General features: G+C 38.1%; 1 protein-coding gene across 1 annotated transcript in view; it reads left to right on the top strand.

The window, feature by feature from the left end:
• The window catches only part of HOMER1 (homer scaffold protein 1), a 63,583-nt gene that overhangs the window by 33,403 nt on the left and 4,516 nt on the right, over positions 1–25,664 (top strand). The window contains exons 6-8 of the mRNA XM_026865779.1: positions 7,006–7,162; positions 19,967–20,077; positions 21,748–21,828. Of these exons, the coding sequence (XP_026721580.1) occupies positions 7,006–7,162; positions 19,967–20,077; positions 21,748–21,828 (349 nt within the window). The remainder of the gene's footprint in view (positions 1–7,005; positions 7,163–19,966; positions 20,078–21,747; positions 21,829–25,664) is intronic.

Genomic DNA, 25,664 nt, shown 5'->3' with positions numbered 1-25,664 from the left:
CTGTCCATGGGCTACACGAGTACTTTAGGTGATACAGAATCTGAGCGCACAGTCAAACTGAAAGGCTAAACAGAAGTGAAAGATCATATATGAAACACCTTGAAAGCTAAATCTGTAATAGCTCCACAAGCACTCCTCTGCCCAAATTTGCAGAAAAAGCTTCCGCATTTCTGTCTTCTACACTGACATATAAATTTGGAGTTCAGGCATACTGCAGCTCTGAGTTGAGCAAAGGGGTGTGCAAAACAATAAATCCTGGGTTGGATAAACCTCCAACATTTGTAGAGAATGACAGACTCTCAGAAAAGTCGTGCTCTCACCTGCTGATTTCAGCCATTCAGTTGCCTTTCTCACTTTCCAGTAGCTGTTTGTGGCTTTGTTATTAGTACCTCACTTAAAGTACCATATGCTTCAAGGGCCCCCATCTTTTTTGCTATGTCAAATTTCTCATTTAACCAGTCTGAAGAGCTGATTCACAACTATGGTTTTGTGCTGATGTAACTCCACTGAGATCATGTAGATAGTCCTTATCCAAAGGGAAGAACACATCTTTCATACTTCATTAATGTTCCTGCTTCTCTCCTTGGGGAAGCTTTCCTCCTTTGCTAAAAATTCTTTTGAATACTCTTAATTAAGGATAGGGATCTCCTTGAATATTATTCTTCATTGGCCTCACTCAAAATATTCAACTCAAAGCAATTTCCTGGTAATTGAGTCTTTACCTTTTTTAAGTAAATTCCAGTTTATCAAGACTTCCTTTTGTATGTGTCCAGTTAATCACAACTACAGATAAGACAATGAGCAGTAGTTGTAAAGAGGCAGTTTTGGTTTGTTTCTTTTCTTCTTACAAAAGCTGTCATTCTTACTGTCTTTTGTTGGTCTTTAATTATTTAGCTATACTGTAGGTAACTGTATTGCTCATGCATGTAAGTTCAGTCTTTTGAATGGCTGAATCTACTGGGCCTGTACAAGCAGACAGCTTTGTACGAAGACTAAAATGGCAGAACAACCTAACACTTTCCTTTCTTGCCTCTTACTGGAATGGTGAGATAGGACCTGATCCACTTCACTGCTCTTTCCTCAGCTTCCAACTCATTCTAGGACTCCTAATTCGGTATAATTAAATAAATGACAAAGCCCCTTTCTGTTTCCAATTTTGTTTGAAGTGTTTGAGAGAAGGAGAAATTTCCATATTGTTACTGAGGGCATATGGTACTCTGGACTAGCAGCAGGGCAGACTCTAAAACCATCATGTTTAAACCTTTCGATCATGAGATACTTTTACACATTTAATAGATGGCCACAGAAGATGCCTTTTAAAATCTCTGAGAAGGGGTGAAATTCTCAAAATGCCTGTTTAAAATTTCTTCTAAATCAGGACATGAAATGAGGAGCTTAACTCTCAGCATGAATGTGAGGACGATTTTTGTAAGCTTTTAGAAATACTCTGAGGGGTACTATACTCATCCTCTGTGCCGGCAGAGTCAACATCTCCATCTAATAGGACAGTCACATCATTCCAGTTTAGGGCTGTAGCAAGTACAGCCCATTGTGGAGGTCTCACCCTTCCAGCCTGAGATCTCAGCATTGTCTGAAGCTTATTTCATATGGAGGATTTCATGAGGACCTTGTGCAGCCTCCTTCCTAAATGCACCAAGGACTTTTATATAAGCCCAAACATTTGCCTTACACTTCCAGAGAGAAAAAACTACACTGCTTGACTCCACTAGAGCTCTCAGATACTACTGTAACAGAACGAGATCGTTCACAGTCCCCCTTTGCTTCCTTAAGCGTGAAGAGTGGATCCGTAAGGCTCACCAGAAGGCTGTCAGAAGGGGTCACCCCTTGCTGCCAGCACAGCTAATGCATTTACTAGCTGGTTGACATACCTCTCCTGCTGATTGGTGATGCTCGCTCCACCAGACTCTTGGGTTGCTTCCAACGCATGCCACTATTTATAATCTGGGCAACAGCTACAGAGACTCTGCTCTGTTCATATTTTTCAAGTCTTAGGGATTTAGTTACTATACCAGATGCCAGATTTTGTAGTGAAAGGACTCCATTCTCTACTCAGCTAAATTCTTCCTCATTTCTGCTATCCGCAGACAGTATTGCTCACTGTTCACCTGCATTGCAGATCACAGTGACAGCTCAAGAAAAGAATTTACGTGCTCTTGAGTAACTGCAGTTCTTTGAAACCATGACTACGCTATAGTAAGAAATCCAGTTTTTAAATTTATTCATTTTATGCAATGAGTCCAATATTAAAACCCATAAAATATTAATAAAGCAGAATTCTGCACATGTTTTATTTCTATAAACCTGAAATAAAGCATAAACCACGTTTTGTACAGCATACAACTTGGCAAATGAATAAGCAATACTGAGTCAAAAAGCAGAAAACATCTCTTGATTTGAACTGGTTTTGTTTCTTTGTTTAATGAAGATATCTCAACTTAATTCTAAATGCAACTCATTAATGTGTGCTGCCTGCTCCCTGCCTTCACAAGCCTTTTCCAACTGGCTAAATGTGGTGACTGGAGCTTTGTGGATTAATTTTCCTTAAATGACCTACTTTGCGATAGAGAAAGATAATCATACATTTATAGCCTCTGGCACTCTATTCAGGTCACAGATGGACAGATAGCAAGGCTATTCCTCAGTGACTTACTGGGGTTGTAACTAATCTCCAATGAGAAAGGAGATCAGCCCAATGTTAATTGACCAGAATGCCTAAAAGTATGGAAGATCATTGACTCCTACTTTAATTTTCAGAGGTGTCACAGTTAGGCTGTATGATACCAGCCAGTAGTTGTTCCAAGAGTGTTTTGTGGTAGTGATCAAGTTATGGGATGCTGTAAATGTTAAATATCTAACTTTGAATCCTTTGCCTTGACAGTAGAGACCATGCCGTGTTCTGACTGTGGCCATGTCTGATGTTAAACACGTACCAGATACCATGGCCATCACCAAGGATCGGAGATTCGGGAGAGTTTTGACCTTTTGCTTGTTAACAAGTGCTTACAATCCCATGAACAGTTGTCACTATAAAGATAACTATCTATGCAGTCAAACCTAAACCTTTGTTAGGAAAACTTTATTTTATATAGTATTATTAGTTGAGCCAATAAATATTTTGCTATTACCCATTAAAGGCCCATTCACCCTCTAATATTTGGCACTAATGTAGTGATGTGTACGAAACAGGTTGTTCTCTCATTTGCAGATTTTCAGAAGGGAAATGGCTAGTCTTTATTCTCTGATAGAGTATTTTTACAAGATTGGTGGAGCTTTTCACACTGAGATACAGACAACAAGCAGGACAGTTAAGGACGTCTCTTTTGTTGAAGGACTGTCTTGAAACTTTGAGTGTGCCAGGCAGCCAGTGATGTTAATTCTGACAGATCTGAAGAAATAACTTAAAATTGTGACACTGCCAGCAAAGTGATGGATGGCTTTCAGACCAGAACAAAACATGTACGCAGTCTGAATTCTTGCACTGCAGGACTGCAAATGTGTATGCCTCTGTCCCCAGTGTATACATACAGCTTTGCTCTTTGCACCGCAGTGCAAAACTGAAGGGTGTTCTGGTAGAAGTTGAATTGCAGTTTGGATCACTTTGATCACTGACTAAATGTTCGTATTTCATTTGCTTCCTAGAGCAAATACTCTCGGAACACACAAGGAATGATTTGGGCTTGGTTAGATATTTACAATTGTTAAGACAACCCGACAGAGCTGTGTGTATTTTCTATGACAGAATCTAATGCATCAAGGGAAAAATCAATTCCTTTTAGCAAAAAGTCTTTTCAGAGAGGAATTAAGTAAATGGTTTTAGAGAGAAGTATGTGCAGACCTCACATACCTGTCCAGAGGGACTGTAGTGCAGCTGTTCCACCATCAAAATGCTGGCTCTAGCAGCTGTTGGGAGCCCTTTGAATTTGCCACACATGTCCTTCAGCTTCTGGATCTGTGTGTCCTCTCTCCTGGGTGTTAGCCCCAGCATCTTCTCTTCCAGGGGAGAATTCTCATGAACTTTGTATTTCTCAGCTTTTCCTCGGAAAGTGTTGATAAATTTGAACCAATGTGGGCCTACAGATACAGGCATCAATGCAGATACTCTTAGTCTAACTTAAGAACAGCCTACTGTAGGTATGCTTTTATCTGGTCCTAAAATAATTAAGCTAAATCCAAATAAATCCTGTTTTCATCAAAATAATCCACAAAGCATAATTATTTTTTTTTAAATTTAGTTTGCCAAGAAAGTGTTTGAGAAAAGTAAGTCAGCACTGCCAGGATTGGTTATGGGCTATTTTAATCAATTTACAATTTCATGAAATAAAAAATGAATGTCTTTGGTTCTGTGTTTCCTGGTATGATATCCATCACGTGGTTGTGATTATGTCAGAGAATGTGGAGATTTGTAAGAAGAAACAGGGTAAGTCTAAATAGTTGGGAGGTTGTGTATTATCCAATACAAAACTAGACTAATTTAAGTAATATGTTTCTGTTTTCTAGAGCCATAGTACAGTATGTAGAAGATATAGTAGAAATTATTTGTAGAAAAAACAGTATATGCTACAAACAAATAACATCTGCATTACAATAGACAAGTTCATGCCTACTATATAGATCTTCTAGGGATAAGGCATACAATTGAGAAATAATACTGTTGCATTGCTATTGAAAACAACCACTTTAAAAATAACCAGCTCCACAGAAACCTTCTACCTTTTGAACCAGGGTAACCATAGCAGTAATAATAATTTTTAATGCTAACATTCCAGTATACAAGGAATAACTTAGGAGGTCCTGACTGTTTTTTTGGCAGGGTAGTTAATAAGGACAAAGGTGAAGGTGAAACACATCATGAATCCTTGTCACATTATTACTCAGCACTGTCTGAGAGTCTGTCTTCAGAGATCTTCATGGCTTAGAAGTCTACCTTGTATCAGTGTGGGTATACACATTATGACATTGAAAAAAACCCCATTCACTTCCCTATTTGCATATTAAATTAGATATTAAGTGATCAAACAAATTAGATATTAAGTTCTCATCCTGTAACTGTCCCAGATACAAAGCTTTTAATCTGCTGTATTACATCAATATAAAATCTTGTGTGTACATTTCTTCTGTGGGGAAAGATGAGTAGGAGGGCACATTTTGTAAACGTGTAGGTGTCACACACACAGAGTTTCCTACTATTCCTGCCATAGCAGGGCTACTAAATGGAACTATTCACTTGTATGAAATGGCTAGAATTGATACTTGTTTGCCAGATCAGAACATCAATGAGAAGTTATGAATATGGTAATGAACTAGATATTTTAACATTTTTTTACAGAATTTGTTGATCAGCTGTGCTACCAGAATTGAAAAGTAAATCTGATTAGAGAAACAGAAAAGTAGACATTGTTGCAGGAATTTGTTTTCATCCTCTAATATGTGAGTCAGTGTTCTCTGATGAAGTAGGATTATAATTATTTTAGTTTAGTCTCTTAAAATTTAAAGTTTCCAGTGGTGAATTCTAATTAGTTGAATAGATCATGAAATACTAGGGCAATTTGAAAGAACCCATATTCCTCTCCTGAAGGAACTTGTATTCCGGTCTGAGGGGATGAAGCAGTGTATTTGGAAGGTAACACTGGAGCATGGAAGAACCAGACATCATGTTTTAGTGAAACAGTAGATGTGATCTGAATTGGTAATGAAAGTTCCTTGGTGGCTGGTTGATTTTGAACACCTAAGGAGCATTTATAGGAGTTGTAATGCTTGTGAAATATGTTTTGATGGGATGGTCTATGCATATGCAGAAAGTGGAAAAAAGAAATTTGGTGGACAAAATGGTGGCAGAATATTTCATTGTTTGTAGTACAAAGTTCAAATAAACCTATAAACTTATGAACATGCAAAATAGTAAATTAAGCATGTTAAAATATACTTATTGTAGTAAATAATTATAATAATTCCTCATAATTCATCACAAACCTGTATACAGAATCACTTTGGCCAGTTACAGATATTTGGTTTTCAACAATGCATTTAATAGTAAGCTAATTAGAGAAAATTAATTATTTTCTGTGTGTATTGTTTTATGTCTGTATGTTCTGTATATTTTCCATGTAGGTGTGCACCTCACATGCTGTTAGCATTATACAAGTAAACATCAATGAGCTATTTGCATGCTCCTTAGGGTTTAGTTTATGTCTGAGACATTTTTCCTTTGCGTACTCAGTGCAAAGATAGCGTCTGTGGATGATGGCAAACTAATTACCTGTAAAAATTACAGATCTGTGGTTTCTCAGAGAATAACTAAATTGTGGGCAAGGATTGTTTGTCCATAGGCTACTTTAGTAAACCCCAACATTGGCTTCCTCTTTGCAATACAGCAATAATATCTCCATGCTGCTTGATCTTTAGTCTCTTTGGTGATATTAAAGGCATATTAATAGCATTATGGTGTTGAGATTCAAGATCTTTTGAGTTTGAAAATGCACGTTAAATATGGTATTTATAAAGAAAGTATATTTCAGGGATAGAAGGCTTGCACTAAGACAACTAAGCTGTAGTTCCAAAGCACTACATTAGCTCTGTTTAATCAAGTTGGTGACAAATCTTTTTCTGCAATATATTTCATAAAATAGTCAGCTGAAAAAGCACTTTCAGTCCATACATAGTAAAATAGTGACTAATCATATACTTATTCTAGAATTACACACTGTTGCTTTTGGGAAGCTGATGCGGATTCCTCATCCTTAACATTTTATCAAAAAAACCCATATCCTGTTGAACTGGGAGTGTAGAGATTGTTTTCCAATAACGATATATTTTCTGAATTTATAGTTTTGATGATTTGAGCATTTGGATTCTCATTTGGACATTCAGTCGTATGATTTTTGCGTAATTCTATTTTTCCTGGGTATTCTGAAAAAAAAAATTATAAGACACTTAAAAAAAATATATATTGGGGGGGGTCTGACCATTTTCATTTTGTCTTTGCAGTTCGACAATCAGCAAGCATTGGGAGGCAGAACTGGCCACACTCAAGGGTAATAACGCTAAGCTCACAGCAGCCCTGCTGGAGTCCACTGCCAATGTAAAACAATGGAAACAACAACTTGCTGCGTATCAGGAGGAAGCAGAACGTCTTCATAAGCGGGTAAGTCAAGGCAAATGGCCAGGATCCTTACTGGTGACTGTATTCTCCTGTTTTCAAGTAAAACAAATAAGTATACTGTTGGGGCTTTAGGTTAATCTTTGAGACAGAATGATTAGTTTAAAGCACACAGGGTTTTTCTGTTGGGAAATTCTTTGCTTTGTAGCAGTTCTTTTTCTGCAAAGGAATTTGTTGCAGGAACAGTCATCTAACCTTACAACATGTTTGCCAGCTTTCATTCTTCATGTGATGACATCACATCTGTTTTAGGACCTTCTCCACAGCATTACATTTCAGTGCCTCTCACATTTAAGCCCACTGAAATTTAACATCAAATCTGTAATTTAAGGAAACCCTGTTGTATTTTCCACATATAACAAAGATGAACAGCTTCCTCTCATCCTTGCATATGAAGAAAACTGAACATAAATTCAAGATCATTATATGCAATTAGAGATCTACTCCCACTTTCACACTGGAGGGTCTGGATCCTGTTTCCTTCACTGTAAGTTTTGTAGAGGTCATTTGGCAAACCAGAATTACTGCATAGTGGGGGAGCGAATGACAGTGTTTGAAGGAGGAATAAAGCATACAAGGTTGAAGGCTGCATTATGAAAAAAAGTGTACAGCATTTTAATTTCTCTCCTCTTTTCACACGTAGCTCTTTATGTATTGTGTAATCTATTTACCTTTTTCCATATAAATTTATCATGTTAACTTAGGACACATTTTTGTGCAAAGCAAAGTCAAAATTAGCACATGAATGAAGGGCAGAAATTCAGCAGGCTACATCTAACCTGGGGGTGTGTAAGAGTAGCAAGAACTCCCTTGAGCTTGAGAAACCTGGGGAAATGGCAAGTTGTTGAGGCTGCCTAGACTGACTTCCAGACAAGGTTCCTGAAGTCCCAGCCAAATTACTTGTTATGGAAAAACAACAGTTTCCAATGGACTGTAACTCTGTGTGCCACAGCTGGCTGGATGAAATGCATGAAGTGTAATTAAAATTGGTGCTTTTAGTAGAGTGCTTTCTGTTCAAGAAATTGGCAGTTACTGATAAAACTGTTTTGCTTCAGAAATTTTCCAATCAGGCGTAAGCTTGTCGTGTGTGTTTGTAGAGAGAGAAACTTTCACTTTGTTTGTCACTTCATTTAAGTTTCTTCTTTGGAAGGGTGGGAGTTCTAAACTGTGCTTCAGGTTGTGAATAGTTTGTAATAATAATTGTTGATAAAATTACTTAAATTACAACCTTGTATTAGAATTACTATAGTGGGAGACATTCAGGTGAATTTGACCACCAGATAGGCTTTATAGTGAAGAACTCATCGATAAAACGTGGACATAAATGAGGTAGCATTCTTCCTAATAAAATAGATTAACAGCTTTTGTTGCAAAGATGAAACAATACAGTCCTTACGTAAGAAAGAAAAGTAGCACACAAGAACAGCAGCTGCATTTGCTGTGAGGAGACCCAACCAGACAAGACAGGCAATCAGTCTCAATCTGTTATTCATACAGTCCGAAACAAGAGCACTTCTAGCCTGCATGCTGGGAGACTAATCTTTCAAGTTGAGATAGTGCCCCATTTCAGAAACAAACTGCAAGTCAGATGCTTCTCTCGTACACACATTGAAAATGAGTTGCTGAAATGGCAGATTGTTGGTTATGGTATATGTGGTAGCAAGCAGCGTTAAGTCACTGCGTTGTATTATCTTTCTGTTCAATTTATCCATTATGTTCAATATAAACATGTAGCTGCAGTTGATCCAAAAAATATTTCTCAAACTGGAATCTGTCTCACCTGCGATTGTGTAGAAGTTATGTATCAAGACTAAGATGATCGTCTTTTTTTCTTATTCTTGGAGAGACAAAAGCATGAAGAGAAAGTGTCCCAGTCTTAAGAAAATGGACTAGGATGTCGTGTTGAATGTGCTTCAGTAAGTGCTTGTCTTTCTCCATAGGGTGATCAACTAGATATTTCTATAGACATACTTTTAGTCAAATAAAATGAGCTCCATCCTTAGTTCATAGAATAATTTACTGTGGAAGGGAACTTTGGAGGTTATCTGGTCCAATTCTCCACTGTAAGCAGGACCAGCTTTGAGGTTAGGATCAGCTTACTCAGGGCTGTCAATTAAGTATAAAAAATGGAGATCCCACATCCTCTCTGGGCAGCCTGTTCCAGTGTTTGATCACCCTTGTCAAATTATTTTTCCTAATATCTTATCTAATTGTAATTTGCTGTGCTGGAGCTCACATCTGTTGCTAGTCCAGAAGAAAAGTGGGGTTTGATCCAAGAGAAACTTTGGTAAGAAAAGTTGAATAGACTGAATTTTTAGAAATACTCATAGAAAAATTGATTTCAAGGAGGAAGAAAAACTTGGAAATTAATTTGCATGTTCAGTTGTAATGTAGTTGTTGTTTGATTTGGAATAGTTAGCTGTCACAGCATCTTGCTCACTGGAGAAGAATGTATGTAGATACATATGCATGGGAGGGATACACTCACTCACCAAATCATAGCCTTGTATAAAACAGACCAACCTCTAAAATGAAGAAGGGTACGGCTGACATCAGCTGCTGTATTTAGTACAATTTAATAATATATTATGTGGTTTATATATAATGTAATTGTGGTATTCACTCCTTACGTGCTTTAGGTTTATATACAAGTTTTGGTGCCTGACTCATCTGTCTGCAGGCTACAGCAGACTCATATCCTCTGTCGAGTGTGGTGTGTGTGGGAAAAGTAATGCATATTGATTAGTAAACTTGATATTATTTTTTCCATCTTTGGTTTCTTCTTTATATAAATAGTCTTACAAATAGCCTTATTTACTTAAATAGTTTCATCTTTATATTAAAAAAATCACCATTATTGCTAAAACAGTGTTACTAGTTGACTTCTTATGGTACCTTTTTCCACAGTTGGAACTTTGTCATGTTTTATTTATAAACATCCTTTGATTTTACATTGTATCTCATTCTTTTATGTTCTGTATTTTTTCATTCACTGTGGTAAACCAGGTCTTTCATATATCATGCAGTATTTGTTGTTTGCTTTTTAATTTTTTTAAAAATTATTTTAAACCCCACATTCTTTATTCAATAATTGTTTTAAAATTTGACTGAGATAATTTTTTGTGTAATTGTTTACATTCTGTATTTTAAAACACAGAAACTAAACAAAGCTAAAATGCCCCTTTCTTTGATTTTGATCGCATTTTAAAAAACTAATTTCATTTATTATTTGTGATTTCTGATTAAATATAACATTTACTCATCTATCAGTTCAGTTTTTCCTATTAACCTACATTTATTTGCTTTCTCTGAGGCCTTTATCTTCCTTCTTCCATTTGTTCTCTGCATTAATAATGTCTAGAGCTGAGACAAAACAGAATACAGATTCAGGGTGGCTGAGTGCAAAGTTCTTGATAAATTAAAGTTTTGTGCTCTCTTCTGATGTGTTGTGAGCTTAAGCCAGAAATACTGTACTTTGATATTTTGTCAGACATTATATTTTTCAGGAGTTTGCTAAATGAGTGTATGGATTTTTCCCTCACAAATACAAAAAGATAATAATCCTGGAAAGATGTGATGCCCAGTCAAGAGCTTATCTTGGAGCTTTCAGCCTTCTCTCCTCTAATCTGCTCAGAAGCAATTTAAGAACAAGGATTTCCCTTAAACGGGGTTAAAGAGCACTCCTACACACCTTACATAGCTTTTTGAAGTCAAAAGGGATTCATGAGTTTAGAATAGCTCATTAACAGAAAGAAAAACCTTGAAGTGAGCTACTTCAGACAAATAGAATAGCATTAGTACCAACATTTATCCTGATACCACAAGAAAGAAAGGATTGAATGGTGATATGAATTATGGAAAGTAACCCAAAGTTCTGTCTTTGTCATGTTAAAAATGAAAATGATTTTTTTTTGTGCATGCTAACTGCTAAAATAAATCATCCTATGACACTGGGCAATAGCACAGAGTAATAACACCAGTGCATAATAATAAGACCTGCGGGTCCTTAAGGATCATTCATTTGCAGGAAAAGAAACATAAGATAAAAAGAGATGAAGGGAAGTGATCAAGCTCTTGGGTATTCCTGAGAGAACAGAGAGGTAAACTCTTGAATTCTAGCTTGTTATTTTACCAGGATTTCTGATAAAATTAGCCTATTCTGTTCTGGTTCTTCTATTCAGTGAATGAAATAAGTATGAAGACACCTTATGTAGTCATCAAAACCACCTCTCAAATATTGGACCCTGATTTCACTAGTGTTAAAAGAAATTTTAAAGTGGATATGAAAAAATTGCATGAGCACACAGAAGTAAAACCGTGATCATTTTATTGGACTATTTCTGTGCTAAAGAAAACAACAATCTATAAAAGCAGTTATTAAAGTCCACAAGAAATACGGAATGCTATATAAGCAGTCTGCTCAGATTATCTATAGAAATTCTTTGCTGACCCTTTAGTGGTCACCTCCACATTTCCACCAGTTGCATTAAAAACTGAATAATCAAAAGTAAATTTCGAACATACAGGTGTGATAAAGTTGCTTGCTGAACCATAGGCCATATTGCAGGCTTCATACTTGCTGAAAAGTCTTAGTAGCACCACTGTGGGACTGTCATGGTTTTATGTGGCTGAGGAAAGGCATGATCTAAAAGTGAAAAAGTGATAGAAGGTGACAGAAAGTGTGGCAACAAGAAATTTATGAAGTTTTGATCCAAAAATGTATTGGCAATGCACCTTTTTTATGTAAGGCCTTTCTCTTGTCATCAAAACTGTGTCTCTCTTACCTGCACTGAAGAATCCAAACTTGTGTTATATTTAAATTTGGTTTGATTGGTTAAAGAAAAAAGTTATCCAAGTATAACTTTCTCTTAAGATACTCTAATTAGCATGTGGCTAGATAGCAGCTTGATACCATTTGTTCATAATAAAAATAGATGTGCATTTTGCAGGGTAGATATAGGCAGATTGGCAATTTAATCAAAACAGTGGGATTATCCTTTTATTAGTATTTGTCTATGCATTTATTGGAAAGAAATATGTGTGCAGATGGACCAATTCTGAGTGCATAAAATATGGACAACTAAGTCTATATATTTGCAGTATAGCAGTCCTTTCATCTGGAATTGCAAGCAAACTCTTATTGCACTAGAAACTCCTGAAAAGGCAAAAAGAAGGGGCAGCTCTTGCCCAAGTGAGGTCATAATGTTAAATATTGACCAGATGTTCAAGAGAGATGTGCTGGGGAGTTTTCTATGAAACAGTAAGTCCTGGAAAGGCTAATTTTTCTGTGATAGTTGGGTTTTTAGATGACATAGGGGGATATAGTGACTGTTTTGTTGAAATTACAGTCTCGCCTTAAAAGAGTTTGTGTTTCAGAGCAGGCTGTAAATATCTGTATAAGGTCAGTTACCCTTCTCGCCATGGAACTAGTTTCTAATAAAAAGAAATCCAGAGTAATATTTTAAAAATCCTTGAGAAACTGTTGCAGGGGCCATGCAGGACCACCTTCTTTGCATGGCACTAAGGGATACCAAAGGAAAAATACAAGCATTTAATTTCAGGGCATATATGTTGTTTTCTCAGATGTATATTTTTGCACCTCCAATATCCATTTCATCTATCATAACTTCCATGTTATTTTTGAAATGGTATATGTTGTCAGTCTTGTCATTAGAATATCAGAGCATTTCCTAGAAAAGGATTTATGAAATCCAGCATGTGCTCTCAGCTCCCTTTCTGTGCGTGATTCCCAATAAAAATAATTCACATCTAGCTTTTATCAAGACTCAGACCTTGGTTAATAATTACACTTTATTGAAAAGACAATCTCTTTTCAGACAGAGAAGTTGAATCAGGTTATGTTCCTGAAATCAAAATGTGAATTTGGCTTTTTTTAATGTATGGTGAACTGAAGGCAGGTTTTTTCTGTATGTTTGCCTTGATTAGTTTCTAGAGCAGATTTACATTTAGGACTCAAGACTATTTCATTAGGTGTTTTTCTGGGAATTTACTTTCACTGAATGTGTCATATATGAGCTTATACTTTGAAAAAGAAACAAGTCCCCAACCAAGCTACTGTGATGTTGGGGAAGGGAAGAAAAACGTTTTTACAGAAGGGTCTCTCATCCCCATCTTCATCTTTCTAAAAAACCTAAGAAAAGTGCTAAGATCCATTTATCTGCGAGTTATGAAAAGCATGCTTTGTGGAGACATGCTATAAAATTTTTATGTAGTCAAAGCTTTGTAGAATGAAATATATCTTGTAATTCCAAAAATCCACTGGAGAGTGAGGGAATTGTTGGTTTTAAATCCTCAGGATTAAAGGATGACTGACATACCTGTATGTGTTTGCTATTGCATGTATTTCATGAGCTGGCCAGATAGCTGGGAAAAGTATTTGTTAATTAGACTGCAAAGGAAGAGATATCCCCTGAAGTTAGTATTAGCATTATTGTTGCAAGTAATAATGCATGGCTGAAGCTCAAAGCACTGATTTTGGTAAACTTATATTTTCAAATATTCCTACTTAAATTTCATTACTTCAGAAAAATCAAGCAGATGATGGATTATTCCTCTTTCATCTCTGTAGAAATGAGTAACTGTAGAAAACATTATGATATTTCCATGTCTTGAGGCATCAGTGCCCACAGAGAAAAATGTGTCCTTTTCAGCAAAATCTTTAATTGATTTCTCTGTTGAAAAAAGTAGTACATTGTTGGTAATGCATGAAACTCCTCCTTGCTCCCAGGTTGTCATTTATCTACAGATAAATCTTGGAAAACTGTAATAGTGAATTTGCTGTCAGAAGTGATGTATATGAATAACACTACAGTGTGCTTTCTGTTCTTTCAGCAGCAGCCTTGAAAAGCAATTTTCCTTATTTTCTGCATTTTCACATTTCTTAGCACCAAAAATCTTTCTGGAGATTTTTATTCTTGAAAGCTAACTGAAATTATTTTTATGATTGGCTTGTTGCATGCTGTCTTGCATCTTCCTGTCCACCATGAAGAATTGCAAAGCACCTTTTGCATAAACTGTGTGAAAGTTCATGCAGTTATTACTAGTTCTGCTGAGCCATGCAACATAATTTCTTTTCTCCTTGTGGAAAGCAAAGGGCTCTTTTTTCTTTGTAGGAGGCTCATCTTGAATTATTGATGGAATAATGTTATCACAGTTTCGATCTATTTAGGAATATAACTCAACTAGCTAAGAATACATAATATCTAAATTCAGTCTTGCATGTGAGCGCTCTCCTTGTTCTATACTGTAGCCTGGACTAGTAGACCTTGTATGTTGCATTCCACAGTAAATAGAAGACATAAAAATAGCTTTAGGAAACAATGAGTTAATAGTGTCAGGTATATCAAATAGGATACAGCTACACTGAAAATATGTTGATAGTATGGGTAAAAAACTGGCTGGGTGTCTGGGCCCAAAGAGTTGTGGTGAATGGAGTTAAATCCAGTTGGCAGCTGGGCATGAGTGGTGTTCCCCTGCACTCAGTATTGCGGCTAATTCTGTTTAACATCTCTATCAATGACCTGGAGGAGGGGATCGAGTGCACCCTCAGTCCGTTTGCAGATGACACCAGGTTGGGTGGGAGTGTTGATCTGCTCGAGGGTGGGGAGGCTCTGCAGAGAGACCTGGACAGGCTGGAGCCATGGGCTGAGGCCAGCTGGAGGAGTTGCACTAAGGGCAAATGCCGGGGGCTGCCCTTGGGCCACAACAACCCCCAGCAGCACTACAGGCTTGGGGAGGAGTGGCTGGAGAGCTGCCAGTCAGAGAGGGACCTGGGGGTGTTGATTGACAGCCGACTGAACAGGAGCCAGCAGTGTGCCCAGGGGGCCAAGAAGGCCAATGGCATCCTGGCTTGTGTCAGCAATAGCGTGGCCAGCAGGGACACGGAAGGGATCTGACCCCTGGACTCGGCACTGGGGAGGCCGCACCTCGATTCCTGTGTTCAGTTTTGGGCCCCTCACTCCAAAAAGGACATTGAATGACTCGAGCGTGTCCAGAGAAGGGCAACGGAGCTGGTGCAGGGTCTGGAGCACAGGTCGTACGGGGAGCGGCTGAGGGAACTGGGGGTGTTTAGTCTGGAGAAGAGGAGGCTGAGGGGAGACCTCATCGCCCTCTACAGCTCCCTGAAAGGAGGGTGCAGAGAGCTGGGGATGAGTCTCTTTAACTGAGTAACAAGTGATAGGACAAGAGATAATGGCCTCAAGTTGCGCCAGGGAAAGTTCTGACTAGATATTAGGAAGCATTTCTTTCCAGAAGGGGTTGTTAGGCATTGGAATGGGCTGCCCAGGGAGGTGGTGGAGTCCCCATCCCTGGAGGTGTTCAAGAGTAGGGTTGATTCAGAGCTTAAGGATATGCTGTAGGTGGGAACTGTGCTAGGCGAATGGTTGGACTAGATGATCTCCAGGGTCCTTTCCAACCTAGATGATTCTGTGATGATTCTGTTATTTGGGATTAGAACTGTACAAATTTATCTCAAGAAAGTGGTTTGGAAAAATGAATCAACCTGCAGCAAACATAGTGCAGATTCATTCAGTAAGCAATTGCTTAGGGAAGGTGACCACTCGAAATACTTCTGTCATTCCCACTTCTTTGCCCCTGTCTAACTGAAGTCTTTACTTGTGAAGTAGTTGTCTGTGTCGGGATTTGATGCAGTATCCTTTCTTGGTTTCTTTGTGATTTGGTTTGGTTTAGTGTGGTTTGGTTGAGAACTTCTTCAGTCTGCTGAACCTTTGGGTAGTCACTGTCTTAAGCTCACATCAAGGCTGTTACTTGCGTTATGTGGCCCAAAGCCTCACTCCTCCAGTCTTCCCAGCAGCCCAGTGTGTGCTAGTGGTCTGCTGCAATGAGTACTTCTGCCTGGCATCTTCTGCTATTTGTAGGCTGTTGACCCTAGATTAAAATTTCCAGAAAACTCTAGAATGTGGCCTCTGCTGAGAAGGTCTAGGCTCTGCCAGAACAAGTTGCCTTGCTGTCTCATTTCAGCTGATGTGTTTTTCACTGAAGTATGCAGTTAAGTATAGTGCCAGCCATTTACTAGAAGAGTTAGCTCATTAAAGGTCACTAAAAAGCGCTGTCAGAATTTTTTTTCCTATGTGCAGTCATTACCTGGATGATAAATGCAAAATAAAGAAGCAGAGGCTAAGAACAGTACTTTTTTTCTTTTTTAGTCTCAAATATAAAAATGCAGTATTGACTTTTTTCAGATATGCAAGTCAGTGCAGTCTTAGCGCAATAGAAGAACCTTGTTTAATCAATTATTGTTCAAAGACTGTTCTTTCAGTCTGAATTCTGTACTGGAAACAAGGCTTAATCACAGGTACATTGTTCAGTGTTGCTGTGCAAAGGCTTGAATGATTGATTGAGCCTTGCTCTTAAACGCAAAACAATGAATGAGGAGATATCCCTGAAAATAGCACATGGGAGGGTCAGACTAAAGCGTTTTATTTTCCTTTTATGATCCCTTCTGTGCATAATGCATAAACAGTTATTTTTATTAATTTTGGACCACTGGCCATGAGAAAAATAAATCCAATTTTAAACAAGGAAATAGAGCAAGTAAATGCTATCCACATTTTTGCCTAGAGCTTTATCTTTTGTTACCTCTGTTTTCAATTGCATATTCTTCATACTGCATCATTTTCCAGCCCATCTTACTCTACAGATTTTTTCAAAAGGGTCACAATATGATTTTCTTTTTTATAGAAACATTCAAGAAAATATCATAAAGATATTTGACATCTTTTCAGATCTCTACAGGAATGGGCATATAAATGTCTGTGATTAAAGTAACCCCATTTTTTAAATTAATTTGTTCTTTTTTTCCAACTTACTGATTTTTCAATAAACAATAAACAATAAACAATGAAGAGTTGAACAATGCATTAATTTTTTGCATAAGCAGTAAGAGATGGACATTTGCCCAGAGAAAAGCTGGACCAGAGTATAACATCACAGCCCTTTTAATGTTCGTAATTAATTGCCTTTTTGACAGCAGTTGCCTCTCTTGGCAGGAAGGTTTGTGAGAGCACTCCCTGCTCTGCTCAAGCAAAATTACCTGTGTTTGCTTAAGCGATTTCAATAGGGGTCTTCAGTTAGTATGAACCAGAGCATTTATGTGAGCCGTGCAGCTGACAGGACTGTCGCGGAAGGTGTTTACTGCCAGTGACAATAAATGCAGCCAAGAATAGTAATATTTCATCCACTGCAGTTCAATCCACCAGTCTTGTTGGATTCCAAGCTTGCACCAACATGTGCATCCTCTTTGTGTATACCACCTCAGAGGAAACCATGTGGGGAACAGTGGGGATCCAAGCTCTTCCTTAGTCACAGGATGAGATACCTCTGCACACTTGATTCTGAGTCACTAGGTGCTAGGACAGAGGTGATTTGGGGACTGTGTTTTCTTCAGTCTCTTCCGTAGAGTCTCTTACACTTCATGTAAATGAGTGTTCACTGTGCTAGTGCTTGGTAAGAGCCAGTGGGTATTGCTGAGTGCAACAGCTTTGAAAGAGAGGTTGACCTTCTTGGAGGTTGCCATACAGTGTTCCAGTCTTTCACAGCATGTGGGAGAGGGCCTGTCCAGGGGCTCCCCTAACAACCATAGCCCTGGGTTCACAGAGGCTTCCACCTCCAGTTCAAGACTCAGTTCAGCAGAAGAGCTTGGAAGTGGTTGAGTAGTTAAACATCAGAAGGGGTCAAGGTGGGTGAGGTGAGTGAGTTTGTCAGTTCCAGCAAAACTTAGGAATGAGCTAGAGCTCTTCATAAACCCACAATGTTAGAAATACAGCAAAACTGTGGCAGCTCTACTAAATATTGAAGAGGTCTTGACTGGGCAAGACCCTGGCCAACCAAATGTGACATCAAAATTGTCCCTATTTTGAGCAGGAGGCCTTGACCAGATGACCACTAGCATCATCTTCCAGCCCAAATTACTCCATGCCTCTCTGATTATTGCTGCATCTAGATGTTAGTTCAGACACTGTGTAGACATAGATTTATCCCTGTTGGTCTGTTCCAATTCTGTGTGTTTGTGTTTGTGTGATTGTAGTGCTGAATACTGTAACAATCACAATTCGTAACAGTCCCAAGGAATCTAAATAGATGTATTTTTGTGTAATTGAAGCAATTTTAAAAAATAATCTAACACTTCAGTTGTAATGCTCAGTGGCATGCTACTGCTATTACTTTTTGCCATGAGCACAAAGATGCTTCTTTGGGGACAATTCCAGCAAATAAGAGACTTCTTTGCAGTGGAGTGGGGGGCATTGTGTTACCAAGCTATATCCTCATCCCCCTACCCCTCCAAAGACTTCGCTCTTATATCAGTTCTCTACATTTATAAACCTGATGTGCAAAAATTAATCACAGTTTTCCAGCAAAAGAAGCTAGGCTCATCATGGCTGTGACAGAGGGGAAGTTCATGCCCTGTGACTCATAAAGGAGAAGTTGACAGGGATTTTGTTTTAATTTTCCTGTATTTCATCTTGGCTTTCCTTTGACTTCTCTCTGCACTTGGTAATCTAACTTCTGAGCCTACAAATAGTTCAGAGTCTGAAATAACTGTCATCAAGAGTGTCTTCACCAGCTAGACTATGTTAGTGCTGGAGGGCACCAACCTTGATTCCTCAAGATGTTCTTCTATCTAAGAAATAAATTTGTCCTGGAGAATGCCTGCCCTCTGTCTAAGGCACTACTTCTCCAGAAAAGTTAAATGAAGGCCTAACGGTTTTTGTTGCATAGCACTTTATTCAAATGAGGTTTTGGGCCAGATTTGTTAGTTACTGTAAATAGATGGTGCAGCTCTCTTGTAGACTGTATACTTAGATTGACAGACTCATGTCATCTGGGGGAAAAAAAAAAAAAGCTATTAGGCTTTAATTAGTATTTTTAATATTTTAATAGTTTCTTATTAACCAAAAAGGTTTTAGTGCACACATCCACACAGACATACAGTGTGAGAGTTCTCTAATATTTTGATCTGTCATTTGAGAGGGACATGAAAAAAGACTTTTCTGCATAGTCTCTATCTGCATGGATTGTATTTCTTTGGTGCAGAAGCTATTTTTTGGCAACTGTCTGTGAATGGCAGATTATTAACATCTCTTGAATTAAAAAATAAAATAAAAAGGGCATACCACTGCCAGGTATCTTAACTTATTCAAGGGCAGATAGTGACTGTTTGCTGTCTGCTAATAAAGAGGAACTTTGCAAATCCAAATAATGATATTAGCTGTTGGCTTTGTGACTGAGAGATGAGATCTGAAACTGGAGGAAGTAAGAAGTTGGCAGCTGTACATTGGTGGCTGAGTGTCTGCTATTACACTGTTGATGCAGAGTCAGAAATCGAGGCTGTGAAATGTTAATTGGCTTGCTAGGAAGTGAGTGAGCCATTGTGGCTTAGTTGATTGAGATGGTGCAACACTAAAAAGTGTCAGTCTGTTTAATCGTCTAGCCGTTACTGTTTCTGAAATGTTAATTCAGCTTCTTTCATAAAATTTTCAATAATTAGTAAGTGTAAGTTTATTTAATGTTCTTTTCAGCCTGCAACATATTAAACATTGTTTCGAAGAAGTCATAGCAACCATTTTATGCTAAACAATTTGTTAAGGAATTTTATGCTAACGTCATAAGAATACCTTCGCAAATTTAATCAACATAAGTCACCCAGAACTAAGGCTATATTTCAAATGAAGCTATTGATTCAAAGAAGTAGTAACACCTTGAATTTGTTGAAATTAATTTTGTATGTGTTGCTTCTACTTATTTCAACAGGTGACTGAGCTAGAGTGTGTGAGCAGTCAAGCCAATGCAGTCCACACACATAAAACAGAGTTAAACCAGACAATACAAGAGTTAGAGTCTACGCTGAAGAAAAAAGAAGAGGTATTTGCTAACATTTATTCTTGTTTTTTCTGTTACGTCATTTCTAAAGGCTTTCAATATTAAGCTTGTGATGGCTAGTAAATGCTGTATTATTTCCTACAGATGTTGTGAAGTAAATTTTTTTTCAGCTTCTTTGAAATGATTAATATTTTTCTGTGTATGTAGTTAAATCAGTGAAACATAGAGCTGAATATCTGAACAACAGAAAAGTATGATGTTTTCCTGTTTGGTTTTACTAAGCGTCTCTGTTTGCAAAAGTAAGTTGTAAGTGGTTTCCACAGAGCAGTTACCACACTGATGCAGTCCAAATTCACTAAGAAGGGAAGCTGTTGTAGGCATACTTTTATTTTTCTGAAGAGTAGGGTTTGGAACAAGTAATAGATCAATGCCTTTTCCAGACCAATCTGCTTTTCAGGCTTGGTTAATATAGCTGACTTTTATGATCCCTAAGATCAGCCCTTTCCTTAAACATATGCCAAGCCCCTGGCCTGAAACTTGATGATACCTGTTGTGCCATCTGTCTTGGGCTGGACCAACAGCAAGAAAAGAAAAGGATTTGGAGTAACACCTGCACTGGCACAGGTCCTAAAGGAAAGCAGATTTGTGCAACAGAATGATCGAGAATTGACCCTTTATGGATGGGAAAAAGGAGGGTGGAAGGAGCCAGCTATGAAGGATTATTTGCCCTGCGTAAGACCAGATCCCTTGAGCCCTCCATGACAGAAACAATGGGCACTGGGGGGGTGTGTGGGGCAGGGGGGAGGTGTCTTGCAGGGTCTTCCCTCCACTGGGGCAGTTGTTCAGTATTTCCAAGGACGGTGAAGGAGAGGCACAGTAGTTGCAGTAGTCCTTCCCAAATGGAACAACGCCTTTTCCAAACTCCCTCATAATTTATGAGATTAGTCTCAGGTTGATAATGATTTGCATTTTGGTGCCCGTTCACTTTTGAATTATGCCAAGCTGTTGACTGCAAAGAGATCTTTCCAAAAGAAGTTCTGGGAGGTGAATATGCCCTTCTGCAGAAACTGTACCTAATAGTTTTAAGTTTGAGAGCTTTTAGTTTTATTAACTGTTTCTCTTCTTGTCTCCTGAAAGTAAATTACGAAAAGGTTTCTCTTCTGTTCATTATTTTATCTATATTTGTTATTTTCATACTCATACTTGCAAATTTCTTCTTGCTAAATTAAAGATATGGTTTCCTTTAGATATTCTTTTTACAGAAATCAAAGCAGGCAATTTTTTGATGCTCAGCCCTGCTGCTAGTGACATAAGAAGACCACAGATGAAAATTGGATTTTTCTCTTTAAAAAATGGAGAAGGATAGATTAAAATAGAATTTAAAGTATGAAATTGTTTCTTTAAATACAAGAACCCTTAAATTTTCCAGGAAAAAAAAAGATTCAGATCTTTTGTGTGAAGAGGAAGACTGGTACTTTTATAAAAGAAAATGGTTATCTGTATTGTTTATTTGCAGTGGAATTGCTGTTCTGGGACTGTGATTCGGGAGTATTGAGAGCAGGGCTTAAACTTTGTGTGCTGTGATGGACAGTAGCCAACTGCTAGTTCAGATATTGTTGCAATGGCATGGTCAGGATGCAGATAGCCAGCTTACCTGCACTGAGGCCAAGCCAGGTAACGTGTTGCTAGCAAGGTTGTTTCTTCTCCCTTAGGAAATAGAAGGATTGAAACAAGAAATCAACAATGCCAGAGAGCTCCAGGCACAGAGGGATTCTCTGACCCAGAAGTTACAGGTGAGCTATAGTGCATCATCTTAATTTAGAGAGAAGGGAAAAATGATCAAGTGAGCAGTCCACATGAGCAACTTGTGCTGTATTCACTGAAGGTCCCAGATAAATATGTTGTTAGATTGAATTGCAGAGTGGTTGGTTGGGATGATCCATAGGAGTTTGTATCAAAATTTCCACCTACTGTAGGTTCTTATTTTTACCCAAGGGAACAGACCCAGATTTCATTTAAAAGTCCATAGAGTGCTCTCAAGATAGCAGGTGTCCTTCAACGATACATATCCTAGGCAGTTCTGGTCTCATTTTCACTACAGTGTCTTCCCATAGGTCTTGTGTGCCACTGAAACTGTCAGGCTGTGTATCATCAGGCTGGGATGAGTTTCTATTCAGCTTTTAAACACACCCTGAGAAAGTAAGGGTTAAAGCATTCTTGTGTAGTACAGACTTTAAAAACACACTTTGATATTTTCTTGGAATTATTTATAATCACTGTGTTTTTATTGGTTTCTCTGGATTGTGTCTTTACTGTGTGTAAAGCCTACTGGAATCAGTATGCCCTCAGTATACCCTCCCTTGCTACATATGAGCTCCTGCCTGTCATCCACTGGCCTGACCAGCCAGCATGTATGCCCATTCCCTCTGAAACCTGCCTTTAGAATGAGGCTGACCCAAAGCTTAGGTGGGTTAAATTCTGAATTCAGACTTCAGGGTTTTGATAGGACTGGAAACTCAGGCATTAAATGGCCCCAAATCTGAAGTGCTGGAAGGTGACCCTCTGGCTGTTCTGTGTGTGGCTAAACCTAAATCATGCTGAAAGTAAGCCCCATCAGACCAGCCACAGCTTAAAAATCATTAAGCAGGTATTCTTTGAAATGCATTACATGAATTGGAACTTCATTGGATATCATTTTTACCTACAGAATAAATCACATAAGGACAAAATGTTTGTTCATTTTTCCTCATTCTTAAGTCAAATTATTTAGAGAAAGTATGTTATTACTTCAAACAATCTTTAAATATTGTCTTGAATACACCTGAGCTTGCCTGTTCCACTATTCCAAAATTGTTACTGGCTTTAGGCTAAAGATTGAAGTTTTCAGCTGAAAAGGCACCTACCTGAGAGGCTCAAAAGAGATACTATAATGAAGGTTGAAAATTGTTTTAGCAGTAGCATATGCAATAATTTCAGTGTAAGGTCATACGAAAAGTAATAGTGAGCCAGGAATTAGCTATCCTTAGCAAGCAGAATTCTGAGAGACTAGTAAGAGAGGAAAGATTAGAAAATGCTACATTTTTATTAAAATTTGACCTTATAAAGTCAGTAGCTTCCTTTTGGTATATTTATATCTTTAGTAACCAAATGGATATATTGCGTATGTATGTCCATACGTCACATTGTAGGCAATCAGTTTCTTGAAATACTTCTATATGCTTCTGTTCAAGTAAATTTAAAACTCATTTAGGATCAGAGTTAAAAGTTGCCTTTCTTAAGCTTAAAGGTTATTACTGACTTGATGCAGCCCATCTAAAAGACCTTGAGTCTTTGCTGTGATATAATCATGCTGCTTTGATTATACTGGCCTTCTCTGAGCCACTTCACCCTACATCTGTGACGTCAGTGAAATGGTGTTTTCTTCTGTCGCTCCAGACTAACCATCTCATATCTGTTCACTTCGTTGACTCACCGTCTGTTTTCAGGGTGATTGTCTCCAGGGTCCATATCTGTTCGTCTTAATCTTTTTTTGTCTGCTTTGTTTTTTCCCTCTTGTGCTTGCAAATGGATTATGTAACTCTAAAATATTTTGGAATATAGTCTCTATGAAAAATGGTATACAAAGATATTACTATTTCAAGGTGTATTGCGTTTCTGACCCGTTTATATCAGGGAATGAATTAGAAATCCATCATTGGCAAATTCCAGTGAAGAGCAATATGTTTTCACTGCGAAGGTTAAGTATGGGGGCCCTTGATACTTAATAATTTCATTAGCAATGTAGAGAAGACCTGTCAATGAGTCATGATCAGTATGACTCTCAGAATGTCAGGATATCTTTATTACTATGGCCGATTCCTAAATTTAGCTGTTGTGTATGGTTCGAATATTTTATTTGGATCCTTGCACTGAATTCCACAAAAGATTATTACAGTGCAAACATCAAACATAACTTGCTAATAATTTATTTTCTAAAATAAAACAATGTATGAGAATGATTGTGTCCACTATGAGAAGAGCTTGAAAAAACCCAGTGTAAAATACATTTTGCAAAGGGCCTGAATGTATCAGAAGAATCAGTTTATTGTAAGATGAGATAAACTGCAAATAAAGTGAAATAACACAACTAGGGGATTATATTACATTTCATGGACACCTCTCCACTTCTTCCAATCAAGAAGCAACAGGTTTGTGGTAGACTGATTTGTAATAGAAAATTGGACATGAGCTGGACATGAACATGTAATGCAATATTATTGCAAAAATCATTAATACTAATCTAGGGTATATATGTGTAATGATTAAATGTTAAATTTTGGAAGAAGCATTTTCCAAAAATTAAAAGGAAGAGCTCCTGGCATATTTCAGTTAGTGCTACTTCCCATATGTCATTAAATATGTTAATCATGAGTCAGGGAAAATAAAACAGGAGGAAGTATAGGAGAAAGTGAATCTGAGGAAATGTTTGGGAGGCTAAATGTATATGGACTAGGAAATATATGTCAAGAATGGAATATAAATAAAATATGCAAGCTGGAAATCTAAACAAAAGAAGGGAGCTCTTCTGATTTGAAGACATACAGGGCAAGGACTAGCAAGAGAGAGAGGTAGCCTTTTGCTGTATATGGAGGGAAGCTCCTACATCTAACATAAAGCTGTTGGTTTTACCTGGGTGCTTCCACCCTATCAGCTCACAGTGGAACAATTGCTCAGTTTAAGAGCACCTGAGGAGAGCCTGAAAGATGATCTTCAGTGTTAGATACAGGCCAATAGGATGCTCTTCAAGCTCAGATAACATGAAGTAAAACCATATATGTATCCATGGATTTGTTCCAAAGTTGTCCCTTTCATCACTGGCTTGCCTGCTTAGAGAAATTAATTATCTCTGGGGTAAGAACTGTGGCAAGGAGACTTCCTAGAGCACACACATTTGTTGAGTAGAAGAGAAGCAGTGACAGGAGAAGCAGGACACAGGAGCAAACACGGAAAAATGGCAATGGGTTTTATATGAGCTAAAGAAACAACTGTATCATTTCTGCAGAGCTGGGAGTACCTTGAATTTTCCTCTTCGTCCTATACTGCAGTCACTTGGCCTCAAAGGGTCTTGAACCCATGCAGTCACTATACCAGGTTGTACTTGTCAGTACTCAGTTTGGAGGGCAGGAGTAGGCTCAATGAAGGAGAGCTGTCAGAGGATATGGCTGGGTTATAATCAGTTAGCTTGTTTAAAGCAGCAGTGGGGGTATCTAATCACTACATAAACATGTATGTATTTTAATTGTTTCTACAAATATTCATTTCAGTTAGCTTCCTTAGTTTCCTTTCGTACTTTGGCAACTATATTGTTCAGTGTTAAACAGATTCAGCTAATTCTTCTCTTGGTCCTTGCAGCAAGGGGTAGTAATTCCTGTTCTCAGCTGTGCTGTTTGAGACCAATGCCAAAACTGTAATTTTTAACTTGCCCATTTACAAACAAGAAGTAAGGGAGGTATTCCAGTTTGGCTTGGACATAACCCTTGGCTGCCCGACCAGCCACAAGTATGAGAAGGTCAGATTCCTGAGGCACTGGCCACATCACCCCATCCCTCCTCTGGCCAGGGATGCAGTGGCTCATTGATGCTGCTGTCAG

Source organism: Athene cunicularia (assembly GCF_003259725.1).
Source record: "Athene cunicularia isolate RWA chromosome Z unlocalized genomic scaffold, athCun1 chrZ_part1, whole genome shotgun sequence".
NCBI lineage: Eukaryota > Metazoa > Chordata > Aves > Strigiformes > Strigidae > Athene > Athene cunicularia.
The sequence above is the reverse complement of the archived record's forward strand: the minus strand, read 5'-3'. Positions and strand labels throughout refer to the sequence as shown.